The following is an 18,543-nucleotide window of genomic DNA, read 5'->3' on the forward strand; positions in this document are numbered from 1 at the left end:
TCCTCAATCTGCTCCCCGTAAATATTCAGTCTGGGGTGAGGTGAATCCAGTGTATAGTATCTACTGTTGGTGATGGAGTGCGTTTTATTGGCATAGAGCTTCATGCTCCAAAGCTGACATCAACAGATCTTAGCCAAGTCCCTGTTCAAAGATGCCGCAATTCTTCCTCGATTGCGTGGGGAGCCAACAGAGGAGTAGAGTTGTATCATCCGCATACGATATAAGCTTATTTTCAAAGTCTATACCCAAGTCAGAAGCGAAAATGCTAAGAAACAAGGGTCCCAAGTACAATGCCTTGTGACACACCGGAGACCACTGGCATAGAGACACAACACATTATTAATATTAGCAACGATGGATAATAAATAAGATGGACTTTTGTTGTACATATTTTACTACAAGCACATTCAAGGTTTATCAATTTTCATAGTGACGATGTAAGATAAAATTATTAACGACTTCTATAAAAAAAAAAAAAAATGATGAACCGCAGTGGCAGTTTCACTACTGCTTGCGTTATTTCAAGAGCTATCGTCAAAAGATAAAGCAAGTGTGTAAGCGCATGATTACAGCACCAGATTGTTCCAAAGCTTTCTGAAGATAAATTACAGCCACTTCCTTTACATTAATGTTCGGTAAAGGCGTTGTTTGAAGATACTAGTCTTTGAAACGATGCCTAATAAGAGCATGTTCATCAACTCCATGACAAAGTGATCACATGTCATCTGCGTGGAGTGAGAGGAAACACGTCAGTAAGACGGATTTCCGCCAGGCACGGTCGCCAGCAATCACCAGCCACCTCCCTGCAGAACACGTTTACATTATTATTTTTTTCATTCTATTTTATTTGCTTATTTACTTTTTTTTCATTTACAGACGGCTTCCTACTTGATGAAACAGTTTTCCTAACTATATTTCTAACAAAAGTGATGTCATCATTTTTTTTCAAGGCAACTGTTATTGGCTAGAGCTGCTCCTGACGTGTATCTTTTAGGTGTGCGTTCCTCCTCACCCCCTCCACGCCCTCCCCCTTCCCTATCCACAAGCTTCTCATACTTCCTTCATCCCCCCCCCCGCCTCTCTCTCTCTCTCTCTCTCTCTCTCTCTCTCTCTCTCTCTCTCTCTCTCTCTCTCTCTCTCTCTCTCTCTCTCTTTGACAAACTTATTTCATAGAAATAACAAAAACAATAACACCAACGGGTACTTTCTAATGACAGTCCAGTTACCAAACAATGGTGGGTATAATGTAATTTACGTTAAGTTGCCGCTTACGCTTGCAAGAGGGAGGGCAGCGTCTTGTAACTTTTAACCCCCTAACCTTTACTGAACATTTAGGTAGGGGGGGGAAAAGAGAGAGAGAGAGAGAGAGAGAGAGAGAGAGAGAGAGAGAGAGAGAGAGAGAGAGAGAGAGAGAGAGAGAGAGAGAGAGAGAGAGAGAGAGAGAGAGAGAGAGAGAGAGAGAGAGAGAGAGAGAGAGAGAGAGAGAGAGAGAGAGAGAGAGAGAGAGAGAGAGACTTTGATGGAGGAGATAAGCAGGAGGTATGAGAAATGCTGACACAAAGAGGGAGTGGGGATGAGATGGACAAGGAGTGGGGTTGGGAAGAAGTGTGGCTTAATTTATACGTCTCACTCCTGTCTAACGATATTTACCTCTTAAAATCCCCGAATTGACATGTCGCTTTAGTTAGAAACTAGGTAGGAAGGCTGCTTCAGGCATGGAGCCAGCTGACATGTAAATTTATTTAAAATTGTTTAGTCACAATTAGTTGATGTATAATTTCAGATTGGTAAAACCTTCATATTTTTTTTTTTTATCATTGTTATTATTATCTATTTATTTATTTATTTAGTTTTTTTTTACAATTTTTTGTATTGATAAGGTGCAGGTGATAAATGTGATCAGGATGTGTTGCCTGCTGCAGAAAACCAACCAGATGGAGATAATGAAGAACTGATGAAACAAGAAAGAGAAGGATATTATATGTATTGGAGATTAAATGTCAGAGGAATCTGTATAGAGTAACACATACTGATGATGAGAAAAGAGAATGTGCAGGGAAGAACAAAAACTGATGTTAGAGGAAATGGGGGCTTCTATGCAGTCGTACACCAGATGGCTCATGGGTTGTTGTATCCTTCAGCTGAAAAGACAAGAAGCACACGCAACTGATGAAGTCAGTAAACTTTGTTGTAGCAAAAGTGTGGATGAACATAGGTTTATTTTCCTGAAAACCAAGCCAGATTATTCAAAACCCTGCAACACAGCAACATCTTTTCTCTTGTATAAAAAAATATGGCCAAAAATGAGTCTCTTGCTTCACACCAGCCCATCACTGTCACCCTCATTCCTGTCTGTGATGTCACAAACATGACAGCCATCCGCTTCAGAGATGAACTCCATCACAGTGTGACGGCGTGACATCAACCCGTCAATCATCAGTCTTGCACAACACACACCAAAACAAGATGAACCACGAGGATCTCATCGTTGCTGCTCTCTTATTATTGGACAATTCAGAACAAGAAGACTGGCCAGTTAGGCAAGCAAGATGAAGGAGATGGACACTACAGGCATGGCAACTAATGCCAGAGAGGCCGCTATGAGGAGAGCACAAGATCCTTATGGTGGTAGATGTGAGGGCTGACAGAAACAGCTTCCATGGAGCCTACTGCATACTAATTGGTCCTCAATGGGCATGCTGAATGCTGTGTTTACCAAAGGATCAGCTGTGCTGAAGGTGCATGGTGAGCTGTGGTACTGCATTTCCAGAACCATTGAACAATTATCTTCACATCACACTCTAGGAAAATATATTTAAACATTTATTATCATAATCTTATTTCTTTCTCTGTGTACAAATACTAATATTTCACACTTTCATGATATTGAGGATATCCAACACCGCTGATAATGGTCAACACTACCACCGTCTTTCTGTCAAAAGATAAATTTATTTCATCTTCAGACAGTGAGGCTACCATGAGCGCAGAGGGTCTGGTTCCCATCTTGCTCACTGTTTGTGACGTCACGGATGGAGGAGGGGGTGACAGTGACAGGTTGGTGTCAACTGCACCTAAGGATAAACAAAACCTTAGAAAAGTATTCATATTTAATACATTAGTATGTCTTTTTGTTATAGGCAGAAATAATTTTGTGACTTAAGCTTCAGGACTGAAGACATCCTCATACTAAGATAGGTTTGTTTCTGCCGCTATCCAGCTACACTCAAGCAAATACCAAGGCAAGATTCAAGAGCTACCTCCAAAAACAAGGCTAATTGGATGCAGTATCCATTTACAGTACAACAGAGGCAGTGTGGGACAAGGGACAGACACACGTGGTGTAGTGAGTGGCACCATGTTTCAAATGTAAATAATAACAGCCTGGAGCTCATCATCAGATGAGAACTGCATAGCCTCAGTTGCCTAGTGCAAATTTTGTGTACAGTGCATTACACTGACACCACCAAAAGATACATTAATGTACTAAAAATTAGTATGTTTCCAAGATTTACATGTAAGTAAAATATTTTAAAAGACTAGATGGAACTCTTTAATTTCAAATAAGAGAAAACAGATTTGTTGTTGATATTAAAAGAATATGTTAAAAAAATATAAAGCATACTTTACAAGAAAATGCTACAACTATAGTTATCTTTTCCAGTCTCCTACATTTTGAATGCAAAGTTTACTGACTATATCAGTTTTGTGTGATGACACTGTTATGAAGAGGGATACAGTCTAATTGTATAAGAAGTGTAATGTAGTCTAGTAATGTCTGTTGAAGAAACAGTTACCTGCATCATATAAACAGCACTCAGCTGGTGCCTGAATAGTTACAAATATTCCTAATAAATATTCCCAATAAATTATTTATGTACCACATCAGCTTTGTCTAAAACCAAGCATGTATAAACAAAAGTTTATACATTAGTATAAACAAAGATTTACACTAATGATGCAACTAAAACTTTGGAATTCTTCACACCTGTGAAAAAATAACAATACTTAGTGGTCTTTTAAGAAGCATTTGTACCATGATTTTTTAATATAAAGTTCAAATGTGCAATTTTATTAATTTCTACTTTCCTTCTATACTTTTAGAGTATTCTTGGGATCATGCACTTTTTATTTTTTCTCATTTATCTCTTGATCTCTATGGTTTGTCATAGAATGAATAACCACTGTAAACTGTAAAACTTTACCCAATTTTCTGGATGTCCCTCTATATATCATAATGAAGTAATTTACTACTTTATCAAACCCAAAGTACATCTTTTCAGCACCTACTGTGCTACCTGAAATGAGGCATTTGACACCTATACAACTGCACAGGTGCAACAGAAGTATGCATATGTTAGCTGCAAAACACTGAAAGGCATCAACATATCACTATGACATCACTAAAAATTTTCATAACAAACTAATGAAGGAGAACAATGAAGAAAAGGTTACTATATGGAGTCCTATGAGTTCCTTAATCCAAAAAATTGTGAAGCATCCTCAATCACTTCTCATGGAACCTTGTCAAAGCATCCATTATTGCATAAGGGTTGAATCCTTCAAACACGCACATTTTTTTCCAGCATCACGACCAACATGCTCCTTCTCCATGTACTTTCTACTTACATTATACTTTCCTTTCCTAACAATCCAGGCTCCTCCATCTCTCTTCATCACCAGAAGACACTACTGCATGCTCAGTACCACTCATGATGTATTGAACACTTGCAAATTATGCAAAATTTTGCCTGTAAATGCAGTACATGTTGCACAAAGCTAGCCTCCATTAAACCTACAATAGATAGCAATGTTGCTTCCCATGCTTCCTGCCAGCTGCTCCCTGATGACTGACAGCAAGCAGTATTCCCTTTCATTCAGTAAATGGAGCCTAGAAGGTATAAGCACAAAATGGTGGCTGAACCACCAGTGGTTGGATGTGGGGTGTGCAATGGACTAGTGCTAATGTGATTGGCAGGAAGGCAACCCATGTGACTTCTGTTTCTGATTCTAGCACTCCACCTGGAGTGAATCTGACAGCAATAAGAACCAGTGATCTATACCCTTAGCAAAAGGAACATAACCACATTGCAAGAATCATTCAAACAAAGCCCACATGACAAGACAAAGCAAGCTTTGGTGAGGTGCCTGAAGCACTACTTAGAATGTTGTGATTTTTAACATTTCAAATAATCCTATAATAATACTTTTCATACTTGTTTCAGTCACTTCCATGTGAAATCTACAATTACTACAAGTGAGATGTGCCTACTATGTATTCTTGTAATGATTTTTTTTCTTTTCCAAACCCTCTATGAACTCTAATTAAAGAAAATTACTTAAAAATCTGGAAACCAGGGTCTTAAAATTGTCACTAAAAGCCAAACATACAGTCAAATACAAGTCAAGTCAAGGTTTTGTCTGATTATGAAATATAACTCATGAAACATTATGAAAACCCAAATGAAGTCACATGCTAGTGGCCAGCAAACCTGAGTATCTAAAGCTAATGTTCAGATAAGGGTTCAGAGCTTTGAGTCTGCCACTGATGAGATAATGGCTAAACCAAACCAAGGAGATCTGAAAGGTTCAAAAGATTTACTGTGTTGAGGTTTGAGATCCAATATGGCACTCACAGTATACTCTGCCAAGCAGTGATTTAGGTATGCCTAGTCCTGTGTATCATATGGGACAGTCTTCAATTCAGACAGTTCTGTAAAGTAAGCCCTGTACCAGATGTTTTCACCAAAATTCATGACACGACTTTTGTCTTTAACAGTACAATTACTCCAGTCCCAGTTTATACATGAAAAGATAAAGTACCGTGCATGTGAGGTATTTACACATGACAAGTAAAGTACTGTGCATGTGAGGTGGCTGATCTAAAAGTCTTTTTTATGTAAAACAGCTATTTGTAGTACTGATGATTAAGTACTGAAATACAAAAACATACCCCTTCATGATAAAATTGTTGACTTGTCTTCAAGTTTAGTTTCTTATTTTCTCCACAAAATTACCTACTCACCTACAATAGCTGCCTATACTGCTACTTGATGCCCCACACTTCTTCAAAACCACTGCACACTTTGGCACAGGTTAATGCTGCTGACAAGTGGTATCTTGATATTGCTATTTCTTCTTCAATATAATCTACTTCCACCTGCAAAATAAGAAGAAATAAGTATTATTGGGTTTTCATTATTTATGGCTATAGCACAATAAATATTAATCCTGAATTCTCTCACAGTAAATTAAACTAAAGCTCTAACTGTATTTTTTGACACTCAAAACTTATTGTTTAAGTAGTGGCAGTAAGAGTGGGACCCACACAACTATCCACATCCCTATTGTGATGACCGTTCTCAGTATGTCTAGTATGCACAACAGCCTGAAAGGGTTTGGAACTAGAAGAGATCATAAACAAATGATGGGTTGCTTTTATCTGAATAAGCCTCATCAGACAGCTGGACAAAATGTAGCCTGAGTATGAAAATCTGTTCAGTGCACCCAATGTTAGCTTGTAAAAATGGCAATCAACATCCATGCAAAGGTGGTGCACAAGGGCCTGGCCTATACATTAAAGGGTAGTAGCATAAGGTTGTGTGCAAGTGCAGAGCTGTGTCACTGAGGCTAGTGAGTGTTCACAATAAGTCTGCATTTCTATTTTGTGGTTGCTTTGTTAGAGTTCAGGTCCTGGAAAGGGATAAAAAGAAAGTACTTAACTTTGTTGAACTGTGTTGTTCAAAGTGAAAATGAAAATAAAAGCAGTTACATTATGAAAATAAATAGTGGCCAGTTTAATGTAACAGAAGAGGCAGCTTTACTCAGATTTCTAAAGATGAAAAGAAAATGACACTAACTTAGAAAATTACCAGAATACCATCAAGTGCTCTTTATCTTATTTGGAATGCAGGAGACCAAGGCAATAAAGAACAGCAGTGAATGATAGCACAGCCTGTAAGTAGTAACAGACAGTATTATGAGGTGCTCACAATGTAATACCAAAAAATGGGATTTTACAAAGCAAGAGAAATTAAATTCTTTCTTCAATAGTTGATGTTTTTTTCTTTATGTTAGTGAAAAGAGCCAGTAAGAAAGACTCAAACCCAACTTCCCCAGCACAATCACAGATCATTGACTATAGGAAGTGCATTTAGAAATGAAGAGCTGTAAATCTTGTTAATTTGAGTGGCCATGGTGTGAAACAACAGCTTAAGTAAAAATTTCTGGTAAGGTTTTAAATGAAATTACTAAGGTGTCTCAATCCAACCAGGCTTGAAACATTGTGTGTTTTCAATACAACTACAACATAAATCTGGGCTTGAAGTGGTCACAATTATCCCACCATATTTTCCAGATGTCTTCTCATAAGGCTTGGCGCACATTGAAACATGTATCAAGTGTAAAAGCACAGCATTTTCTGTCATTCCTATGTGGTACTACTGTGCCCTTCCAGCAACAACAAAAGACTTCCTAAATGATTCAAAAGTAACTCACACTTTGGAAAAGTTCAATGCATAATTAAATATAAAGAAGAGAAATAGAAATCTGCATCATTTTCCAAACCAAAATGTTGTACTGAGACCAACACAGAAAAGAAAGACATTGGCACTGGTAGTGTCAAGAAAAAAGGATCAAAAGGGCCTTGGAAACATCTCAAAAAGAATGGACAGTTAATGAAGAGGAAAGTAATGAAGTATTCTTAAACATTAACATCAAATATCAGCATAATTTGCTTCATGACAGGCATATGCACTTTCATATGTTCATGAATAATGAGAAACTATGCCATAGTCTAAAGAATGTTGTAATATTGCTGACAGACAACAATCTGCATATATATTTCTAGTCTCTATGATGTGAATAGATCAGCATTGATAGAGAGACAAAATCATTTGAAGTTATTGTTTGTGAGTGGATAAAAAAAAAAAAAAGTTGGTAGATACAACAAATCAGGTCCTATTCAATCCCTCACCTTGCCATGTGCCATGGATCCAATCACAATTACAAATGGATCATTCTCAGGAACAATCTCCCGAGGATTGACAAGTTTCTTAGCAGTGAAGGAAGTGCCAATCTTCCTACACCCAACTGGGAGATGAGCAGTGACAGGGTTGCGTATGGCCTTCAAAAGCTTCATGTTACCATCACTGGCTCGAACACTCATTTTGTGAAGCAGCTGAACTGTAAATCAGATAAAAATATTTCAGAAAATCTTGCTTTCTATTACTACAGTATAACAATACTTGAAATTTATACATCAATATCGATACATACTAGTGACTGTACAATAAACTAATTCATACCAGAACTTCATTCTATAATATCTACTGAAATACATATATTTCAGGATAATATATTCCAGCCAATACTAAGTTTACCATCCACTAAAATCTGCTAAATGAGAAAACATGGCCTAAAATCAATGAAAACAAGCAAACAACCATTATTTCACTTCAGGTTGTCTCTTATACTATCTTCTCTTATAACATTGGGCACCAAGGACTAAATTTTCTATCACATGAGAAAGGTGACTGACCATTTTCTGTGACTGCCACTATTTCCCATACAATAATCATCACCTAAATAACCTTATTCTTTTTCCTTTCTTGTAAATGATCCTTGTAATATATTGTAAATATCTGTGTTGACATTCCAGCTTGAAGTGATTCAGGTTATAATCAAACAAAGTGATAGAATATTTTTATGTCTATTATATTTGTATCACAGTAAGTAACTATATGGAACTATCATTAGTACACATGTAAGGACCTCATGGCACAATTATATACAAGCCAACCACCATCTTAGTAAAGCTCTCTTACCAACTCTACAGCTGGGTGCACTCATAACACCTGTTCAATGCTGGTACACTCATATCACCTCAATGAAACAGGACTGTGTTCAGCAGCAAGTGTAAATTAGGAGGGAACTTTGATAAATTTATATGGATGTACTTTATTTTAATTTACAATCATGTATTCACAATTTCCATGCATGTGTTTGGTGTCCTAAACAATGAATTTGCAGTCATAAAGTAAAAGGTGGCTTTTGTAGGACAAAGCATGGTCCAAACATGCAAACTGAAGGATGTGAAGTCCTCCTGGAGGGAAGGTTTATAACTTTAATGAAGATCTCTACATGAATAAAGAACTCCAGTGCCCTCAGAGTCTCACCATACTCTTAGGAGAAAATGACAAATAAATACACTACTTGCTTCTGTTATTTTTGTACTGTTTCTATTTCACTATTACAATGCTTCTTCAGTTGTTTTTTTTCCAAACTCATGTTAAAAAAAAGTTTAAATACATTCTATCATCTTTCCAGCAAACAGTAGTAGTGGCAGGTTGGTGTGGCAACCCAGGAAATTTGAAAATACACTAGCCAGAATTAGTGTGAGATGAGTGATGGAACCGGATTAGTGACTGCTGCATTACTGATGATCAACCTGCACATTTACACATACTTTATGCCAGAAGACATATTCAGGAGCCAAAAAATTAGTTAGTTTTTATGATGTAAATGCCAATTAAGTATTTCAAGAGGTCAGGTAGAACTCATTTTGGCTCATTTTCATTTAATTATGCGAGAAAACCCTATTGTGTTGCAAGGTAATGAAAAGTATGGCATGGATTCCAAGGAAATACATCAACTATGGATATCTTCTCATGTCTCCAAGATTTTGTATATTTGTTACCCCAGTTTTGTGTTGCTATTTTGAAGAGCTTCTTGCATGAATGTAGATAAGTCAAGGTAATTACAGGCCTTCTACATTAGCAGTCAAGCTCAACCTTTAATGTTAGCCAAAATAAGAACAGTTACACAATACTAAATATACATATTTCTATAAAATCAAGTCAATCCTCAAACTAATTTCACTGTTTGCAATATATTTTGACAGCCACAGTATAACATCTTAAATCCTTCACTGAACACCTTGAACACAAAATTTTACTCACCCATAAGACCAGCAAATCTCTTGAAAGTTCTGGGAATTCTACACTGTGGGTTGACCTCTATCAATACATTTTTTTCAGTATGAATGTAAACCTGTAAAATTAAAAAGAAAATAATGAAAGAAAAAAAATACCAACCCAAATTAATCAATAACAACTAAACAAATGACAAGTCCCATGAATGACATTTGACACCTCAAACTAAACAGAATATCTTATTCATTAAAATTTGCTATTCAATTTAAAACCACACACTATTGCAATCCTATTGTATGTTTCTTTTGTGTGCATATGCAATAAGTGAACACCTGTAGTATGTGAAGAATAAATATTTAAACTTGAATATGTATAACATCTGATATGTCAAAGATGAAAGAATGAAATGTAGAATGGTTGAGGGGATCAAATGCAGCATCCTAGACTGATTGGTCACATGAAAAGAATAAAGAAGTGAGATCATTTAGAGGATATATGACTATCATAGGTGCAACAGGGTGCAAGAGGACAGCCTCCAATGAAAGTAATGGAGAATGTACGAAAATGTGAAAGATCGAAAAGTATACAAGGGAAGAAATTAATGACAATAAATAAATTTTTTTTGAGTTTCTAGACACAACCATCAAATAAAGGCAGATAAAATTATAAAGTAATATATGACATTATGCATAAAAGCAATGCTGATATGATTACTCTTTGTCAAACAATGTCAAAAGGACAGATGAGGGAAACTTCAATACATTCAAAGAGCTAACAAGATAAGCTTCATACAAGATGTGAGCAAAGGATAGTTTACATTGTCTGGAAAGATTAATTCTTTAAACTAATTGTTATTAGGGCAAACAAGTCATTCATATGGCATGAAGTGCCAGAACAACAGCACTGTTGTCAGACATATCCCACTGTAGTTTGCTGAGTCTTGTTATGTGGACCGGTAGTTCAGCTAAGTACCTAAAGATACACAGGCCTGAGACTACTTAAAGTACTGAGCTGGAATGTCCACATGGGTAAAGAATAAGCTGAGGTGGAGAGGTTAGTGGCTGAGCTGGAGTGTAACTGTGACTACTTCTCAAGTGTAACTGACTGGGCCACATTCACTGTGTGCCTATAAACCCTTGGGTCAAGGGGTTCAGATCCTACCTGACCCTGGATCCTTGCTAATTAATCCACTTTTTAAGGTGAGTTCTTAAATTGTGATAATAACACCCATTATCATTTTATTATTGTTTTGTTGGAATATATGCCAATTCCAACAGTTCTGACAATGTGAAGATCCCAAGTGAAATACACACAAGCTTAATGCTTCTAAAGAACAAGACTTTTGAGGAGCATTCCAAGCACTTCAGTGAGATATCACCTCCCATGGTGATTACAGTGTTTACCTCAAATGAGATGGTGTGAAGTATCAAAATGAGATATGTATAGTTTTTGCTTTTTACAGATGCAGTCTCAAAACTTTCTATCACCCATCATAAAGTAAAGAATGATGTAGCATTCATGAATACATAAATCTAGAAATGAAAATTAGTAAGATATGAAATCATTGAAAAATTTAAATAATAGTAATGTGATGGACTGGAATACTTTGGGAAATGCACAAATGGAATGTTGTAACCCATACATCCAATAAAGTGTATCCATGACACAAAAGTAGTACTGCTTTAGTAAGGGATTACCATAAAGTAGAACACATTGTGAAACCTACCAGACATTGTTTGTTTTAGTTGTTTTACTGTAAGCTGAGGATATACCTGTAACTGTCTCTTGATACCAAGTAAGGTGTTGTCATACATTTTGGGGCAGCCCAGCACCACACTTGTGGTGAGGCACATCCTCGTGTCCCTCATCGCTCCGTTTCTTCACCAACACACTCACAGTCTTTTCATTTCCAACAGTTATGCGGCATATTTTTCTATTTGTTTCACAATTCTAGTGGAACTCTAACACTCATACTATATAATTATGGCCTATATATTTTCAGGCATTACACATCACCTCAGCAGAACACTTTGTTTGAAACAAACACAGCTGTTTTGTTAACTGTGGGTTTTTCTCACCCCCCCCAGCTGCTAACTCTGTACAAGGCCCTTATCCATCCATGTATGGAGTATGCTTCACATGTCTGGAGGGGTTCCACTCATACTGCTCCTCTAGACAGGGTGGAATCAAAAGCTTTTCGTCTCATCAACTCCTCTCCTCTAACTGACTGTCCTCAGCCTCTCTCTCACCACCGCAATGTTGCATATCTAGCTGTCTTCTACTGCTATTTTCATGCTAACTGCTCTTCTGATCTTGCTAACTGCATGCCTCCCCTCCTTCCGCAGCCTCGCTGCACAAGACTTTCTTCTTTCTCTCACCCCTATTCTGTCCACCTCTCCAATGCAAGAGTTAACCAGTATTCTCAATCATTCATCCCTTTCTCTGGTAATCTCTGGAACTCCCTGCCTGCTTCTGTATTTCCACCTTTCTATGACTTGAATTCCTTCAAGAGGGAGGTTTCAAGACACTTATTCATCAATTTTTGACCACTGCTTTGACCTTTTTATGGGACTGGCATTTCAATGGGGATATTTTTTTATTGGATTTTTGTTACCTTTGGCCAGTGTCCTTCCTACATAAAAAAAAAAAAAAAAGCAGAAGCAAAGAGTGGTCACAAAAAAATAACTTCCCCTTATGTCAATAAGTCAAACACTGAATCCATTATTCTCTGCTTTCAAAAAACATATGAGGGGCTAACCTAAGTTTACATGTAGTTTTCTCCCAGCAAATGTCTTCAGACTGAGAAGAGGCAAGTTGCCACTTTGTGCAGCGTGAAGCTCACGTCAGCAGGAGTTCTAATCGCCAATGTCACTGACTGTACAAAGATATTTTGTACAAGCCCAGTAGTTGTTTTAATGATACAATTTATCTGGTTTTCTAACATGATACTCTTGACTACTGAATCACATAAAAATACCATGCATCTACAAGCGTTTGTGACTGTGGATGACATGTTTCTCCATTTCTTTTGATCTACACTTGACATCTTATTGAATATCCTAGATTTCATCCTATCTAAATAGGTACTTTTCCCTTTGCCTTTCTATCACTCTACTCCAGTGTGCTCTCTCCCTGTGAAGCAAACATTCTCCAAATTTCTGATCTCATTATTCGTCTCATTAACTTTATTGTCTTAATCTTCATCACTTATTATCTTCCAACCTCCATACTGTAACTTTTCTTCTGTTTATCCTTCTGTCCATGATATTTTCAACAGTCTTCACCAATACCTTCTTCCTGTATACAGACTAATCTTCCAGCATAAGCAACAGCACTGACCACCTTAGTTTCAAGTACAGTCAGGGATCGCCGATCTTGTGTTGCAGTGGCACACACTACTTGAGGAGCACATTTTACTTAAGGCCTCACAGCAAGCATAAAAGTGGGCAGGGGCATATTTACTTATTGGCATCTGAAGTATCTTTCCTCCTGACTCACACCCATAACAACAATGACCAGTATTAAGTAGATTACCAGCATCAGTGTTCATTGTGTCTTTGATTATCCATGATTTTTCATTGCAACAACTCACTCTAGTAGATACTGGGAGGGATCATACCCCAAAGTGTCTGCTTGCATGCCTCCTGCCAAGAAATCTTTAATAGGAGTCTGATTCCCTCAGTTTAGCATGCTCCAAATAGAGAAACTGACCATCCAAGCTGCTTGCACTAGTGATAGACAATAGGATTGCCACACCTTCAAGCTTACTTTGTTACACTTTAAATTAACAGTAGCATTACCTGCAGTTTGCCTGCCTGGTTGAGTGGAGAATCTTGGAGCATAAGGAGACACTGATGAAGGATGTCTGGCCGGCAGTTTGCAGGATCCTTGTTGTACTTCTTCATTAGACCCATATGGTCATCACAGTTTAGTAGCTCATAGCTCTTGCCATTCTGGAAAAGAATGTTTGAATCCCCTATTTTAATTGATCTTTCTTGTTTTCTATGCTTTACAGACTATTTCTTTTTCCCACCAATTTTGTCAATTTCCAATATTGAGCAGATTTTATAGTTTTCATGCTGCATCTACTTACCTATATATTATATACCCTATACTCTTCATTTCCCACCAGTTACCCAAGACTGTAGGAGAGGAGGGCATTCATAAATTTCAAAACTAGATTTTGCAATGGAAAACAATGGTAAAGCAAACCAATTCATTAATTCTTCAAAAAACACTAATTCTTTGCAGCTTCTTTTTTTACTTTCAAACCATGATTTCATTCTGGAAAAAATACATGTTTTGAGATATGATGATTATAGCTATCACCATGTCTTAGATCTCACTACTTTCAAGTAATTTGAGCTCATGCATCATACAGCCAAAAATAAATTTTTTAAGATTTAATGAATTTCCTTAGATCTTCCTTCTAATTTAAAAGATCTAACCAACCTAAACTAACAAACACCATATTCTATTGTCACAGATGATTAGCAAGTCAAGGTACAGTTTATGGCATCTATATAATGGTCTAACCGATCCCATGATGCTTCTGCTTTACTCAATTTATCATTCTGGGCCTGACCAGAAACTATGACCACAACCTGGCCCAGGATTGGGGGGCATCATTAAAGAAAATCTCAGTGGGCAATATCCAAGGTCTTTACCCCAAGACAAACTGAATCAAGCTCCTATTTCTTGGCAAGCTAGCCTAGGATGAGGCCCATGATTATTGCCCAGACTGAGATCCACATATCCAAAGGAGTCAAAGAGGCAGAAATTCAAATTATAAACCTCATTCCAGACAGATAGGAAAGAAGCCATGGAGTACAATGATATACCTGTGGGATGATATTGGTTCCAATGCAAAAGCACTTTTATATGTACTTAAATGATCATTTAGAACTCCAGACCATCCATATACAAGCATGCAGCATGGTGTTTGCTAACAGTTACTGTCCAATGAGCTGCTGCCTCAAGAACTTCAGCAGTGTAATGATGAAGTTCTTTCAAGTAATGAAAGTAATGCTTTCAGTCACATCCTGGGCTCCATGGCAATTCCCCACACCTGATAAAATCTTCAGTGGAGACTGCATTCATCAAGTGGCCTGAAGGAATTGTAGCTGGGGAGACACTTCATGATAAATCATAAGCATAGCTACTCCTGGATAGAGTAAATTTGCTATTCCTTATCCAAGTAATATCTGAACCAACTAGAGGGAGCAACACTTTTATCTGTGTTTCATCTACAACAGCAATGTAATGAACAGCGTCTCCTCAGAAAAAAAAAAAATTATTCTTTATAATAAATTTGTGTCACATGCAATAATAAAAGTTACATATTATGTAAGGCACACTGTGGCATTGTCATATATATACAAATTTTTTGGGGACAAGTCTGATGTGACTATAATATTTCCAAGAATGTGCTACATCTTGGATTTTTTTGTAACTCCAGCCAGCTCCTCACCACTCAAAGAAGAAGAGTTACTTTGTGGGATAAGTAGCAACTGCAGTGTCCAAGATGCACTTTCCAGATATGAGAAAAAGGTTCCATATTTTCATCGAGAAAGCTGCCAAACTCTTCCCACCTCCATCCCCTTGAAAATGCACACACAAAACAAAAGCTAACTGGGGAGCAAAGCCCCCAGTTAGGTTAAGCTAAGTAAAATTAGGTTAGGCTAGAAATTTCCCCAGTTTTCAAAATATGGTATCTGATCCTTAAGCCACTGTCACACTATGCAGCATCACCGCTGCAGCAGAACCGTATGTGGCACTGCACATGGTGATATCACACACAAACCAATGAGGTGTCACACTAGAGTGGCGCTGCCGTTTCCGCCACACTGCCGCAGCATGCTGCAGCAGTGCTGGACCGCTGCACCGCCGCATCCAACCAGTGTCGTTGGAAAACACACACAGTTCTATGCATGTGGTCACAACAGACAGCCACGCCACATCTGGTGCTCCCTTGTTACATGATGTTTGACACTGATTTATTCATTCAGTGTATTCATGCAAGGCCAGCACTTTGGGAAAAGATTAATAAAGAATATTGTGATAATCAAATTCAAAATCTTTTGTTTCTCGTTCAGCATTAAATGGGTGAACCCAGTGTTCACGACAAGTTGGCTCTTTCAGTAAGCCTTCTGCTTCTAATGCACAAATAACTTTTAGTTTGGACAAAATGATAGTCAACCTATCTACGCTGGATGCTGGGGATAGACTGAGCGACTTCGCCACTTATGTGTGACAGGATGCAGGCAATGCAGCAGTGACGCATATGGTTCTGCCGCAGTGGCAATGCCGCATAGTGTGACACCGGCTTTAGTCTTTTCATGAACATCTAAATTTGGCTTTTCCCATCCTAAAACACTGCTTTTCCACCAGATCCCTAACTTTGAGGGATTTGGGGAATGGGGGAAGGATGGGAGGCAGACCTATTATAAAGAATTACCAAAACCCCTCCTTAGGTTACGCATCAGTTATAGGAAAACATGGTATTCTTTTACTTTTTCACCGGTCTCAACATCGCTTTTTCTTATCCTTCTTACCAGACAAAGCTTCTCATTCTGAGTAATTTTAACCCTACATATACCCACCACAAATAACTTACAATGCCAACAGCAAATTTCAAACATTTAGCTGTTTTATGGGGAAGCAAGCTCACCTGCTCCCATGACAAAGCTTAGAAGTGATACACCCCACACGTGTGATGGACAGGCGACCACTGATCAAAGACGTGATTTAGTGACCTTCCCTTGTGTCACAAGTGTTGCACAGGTGCAAAATTAAACACAGTGATTGGTTCTTATATTTGAGAATGTAGTCACTGACCAATTAAAAAATACAAAATTAATTTAGCCAATCATAGTATTTTATTTCACCCTGAGAAGGGAGAAGCAGCTCATTGCGAAATATCTGAATTAGTCCAAGGAAGCTGTTTATCTGCAGTCAATGTCACCTCAGTTAATTCCATTGTATTGCCAGATTTTACAAAGTTAAGTAAGATAACTACTACATATTCATTTCTTTGCCTTGTCAGTTAGGTTTGGTTAGGTTAGGTTAGTTTAGTTAGGTTAGTTGGTTTGGTTAGGTTAGCTTAGTTTGGTGAGGTTACGTTAGGTTAGTTTTGTTAGGTTGGGTTAAGCGGTAGTGCATGACAGTCAGCTGGCAATCACAGGCAAGCAGTAGCCAGTCCTCACATGGAAACATTGTGTGGGAGCATCACTGCTGCATTACTTATTTCTGAGGGAGAAACTATTTTTCTGGTAAATTTCGGTCTGTTTAGTATTAACCTGCTTTTCGTTTTTTATCACAAAACAGTTTTTGATGGGGGGTAAGCGGGGGTATGAAAAAAACATATAAACTAATGATTTGTGGAAAACAAAAACATGCAGATTAACACAAAACTGCCCAAAAACAACCAGAAAAGTCCGGAAGGGACTGGTGAAAGTAAAAATTTACACAAAACTAAAAAAAAAAAAACTTTCTCTGACCACTGCCCCCGTAGGATTGAGAGCTGAACTTTAAGTTCATAAGACTATCATGAGCCGGGCCTCAAAGGTTAATGAACAGCCTTCATCCCGCGAATCATCAGTGAGTCAGTGTATCTGAGCCTCATGCCCACCTTGACACTTTCCAGATTGGCTCTTTCCAGCACCACGATGAGTCTCTTCTCTTGGTTTTTGACATGAGTAGGGATCACCTGCCTGTGGGAGGATTCCCCTTCCTCCTCTTCGTCGGCGTTCTTTCTTTTCTTCCCCATGGTTGCAAATGCAACAAGTTTACTACCACTGCAATGCACTCACTACCGCGTGGACTCCCTGTGTTGTTTTGACACGCAATGGTTGATCTTGAATACAGCACTGCTGCTTGTTTCAGCTTACAAAACTGACAATTTTAGCGTTGCTTTCGGAGTTTCTATTGCACAAAGATACTTTTGAAAATTATTCAATTCACACAATTAGTTCTTCTTCACTCTTGATTACATTTGCCCTAATCGTTCCTTAATTGAGACTCTCCTAAAGACCCCGCATGCCACGCTCTGCGCGCAGTGGCGGCATTTTTGAACAGAAACCATTCATTAACCCTTAATGCTAAGGCGAAACAAAATTGGAAAGAAATTAGGATCACAACCTCTAGTCCTATTCAGTTTTTTTTTGCCAACAACAGTCTCTCAAGAAATATGTTTATCTAATTATTCCTTACACCCAGCCCCATAACGTTCGTAGAAAAATAGTATTGTGTCACAAGCAGGTGCACTTAGTGACCAGAAACTAGATGAATCGATGAACATGAAGGCAGCGATAGCACAGAGCATTAACCAGAAAATAGATGAACAAGCACGTAGGGCAAGTGATCAGATGCAGGACTTGCGTGAAGTACTGCAAAACAGACTCTAACACCAGTAACGAAGGAGTTAAGACAGTTCACGACTGAACAGTGCGATAATTTCTGGGAGGAGGTGGTGCCACAAACGGACGAGGACGATGTGAATGCTAGGAGTCTAGAGCGTTAGTCTAGACTAATCTGCTTCATAGTGTTGCCATTGTAGAGATGCCCCATCTCTGTAAGGAAGTTCACTGTGTCCTTGTCCTGCGTGGCTGCA

The 18,543-nt window shown here is 38.1% G+C and overlaps 1 protein-coding gene across 4 annotated transcripts; it reads right to left on the reverse strand.

The window, feature by feature from the left end:
• Positions 1-376: 376 nt before the first annotated feature.
• On the reverse strand, positions 377-17,788 carry LOC135098232 (ribosomal RNA small subunit methyltransferase NEP1-like). Of its 4 annotated transcripts, none has more exons than XM_064000501.1 (6): positions 17,563-17,788; positions 13,733-13,885; positions 9,960-10,050; positions 7,976-8,184; positions 6,026-6,160; positions 377-803 (listed from the first exon to the last, which is right to left on the reverse strand). In XM_064000501.1, the coding sequence occupies exons 1-5, from the start codon at positions 17,698-17,700 to the stop codon at positions 6,047-6,049; spliced, it is 705 nt and encodes a 234-aa protein (XP_063856571.1). In that variant the 5' UTR covers positions 17,701-17,788; the 3' UTR covers positions 377-803; positions 6,026-6,046. The 4 variants fall into 4 exon arrangements, with proteins under 4 accessions (XP_063856571.1, XP_063856562.1, XP_063856569.1 ...); XM_064000492.1 differs by having other exon boundaries at positions 377-2,141; XM_064000499.1 differs by having other exon boundaries at positions 377-3,074.
• Between the last annotated feature and the right edge of the window lie 755 nt (positions 17,789-18,543).

Source organism: Scylla paramamosain, chromosome 4, assembly GCF_035594125.1.
Source record: "Scylla paramamosain isolate STU-SP2022 chromosome 4, ASM3559412v1, whole genome shotgun sequence".
Taxonomy (NCBI): Eukaryota; Metazoa; Arthropoda; class Malacostraca; order Decapoda; family Portunidae; genus Scylla; species Scylla paramamosain.

Bases quoted from the DNA above. Each gene is read 5' to 3' on its own strand.
- LOC135098232 (XM_064000501.1), bottom strand. From the start codon at position 17,700: ATGGGGAAGAAAAGAAAGAACGCCGACGAAGAGGAGGAAGGGGAATCC. The intron at 8,185-9,959 runs GTGAGTAAAATT...TCTGATTTACAG, and splicing joins GAGATTTGCTGGTCTTATGG to TTCAGCTGCTTCACAAAATG. The intron at 6,161-7,975 runs GTGAGGGATTGA...CTTATTTTGCAG, and splicing joins GATCCATGGCACATGGCAAG to GTGGAAGTAGATTATATTGA.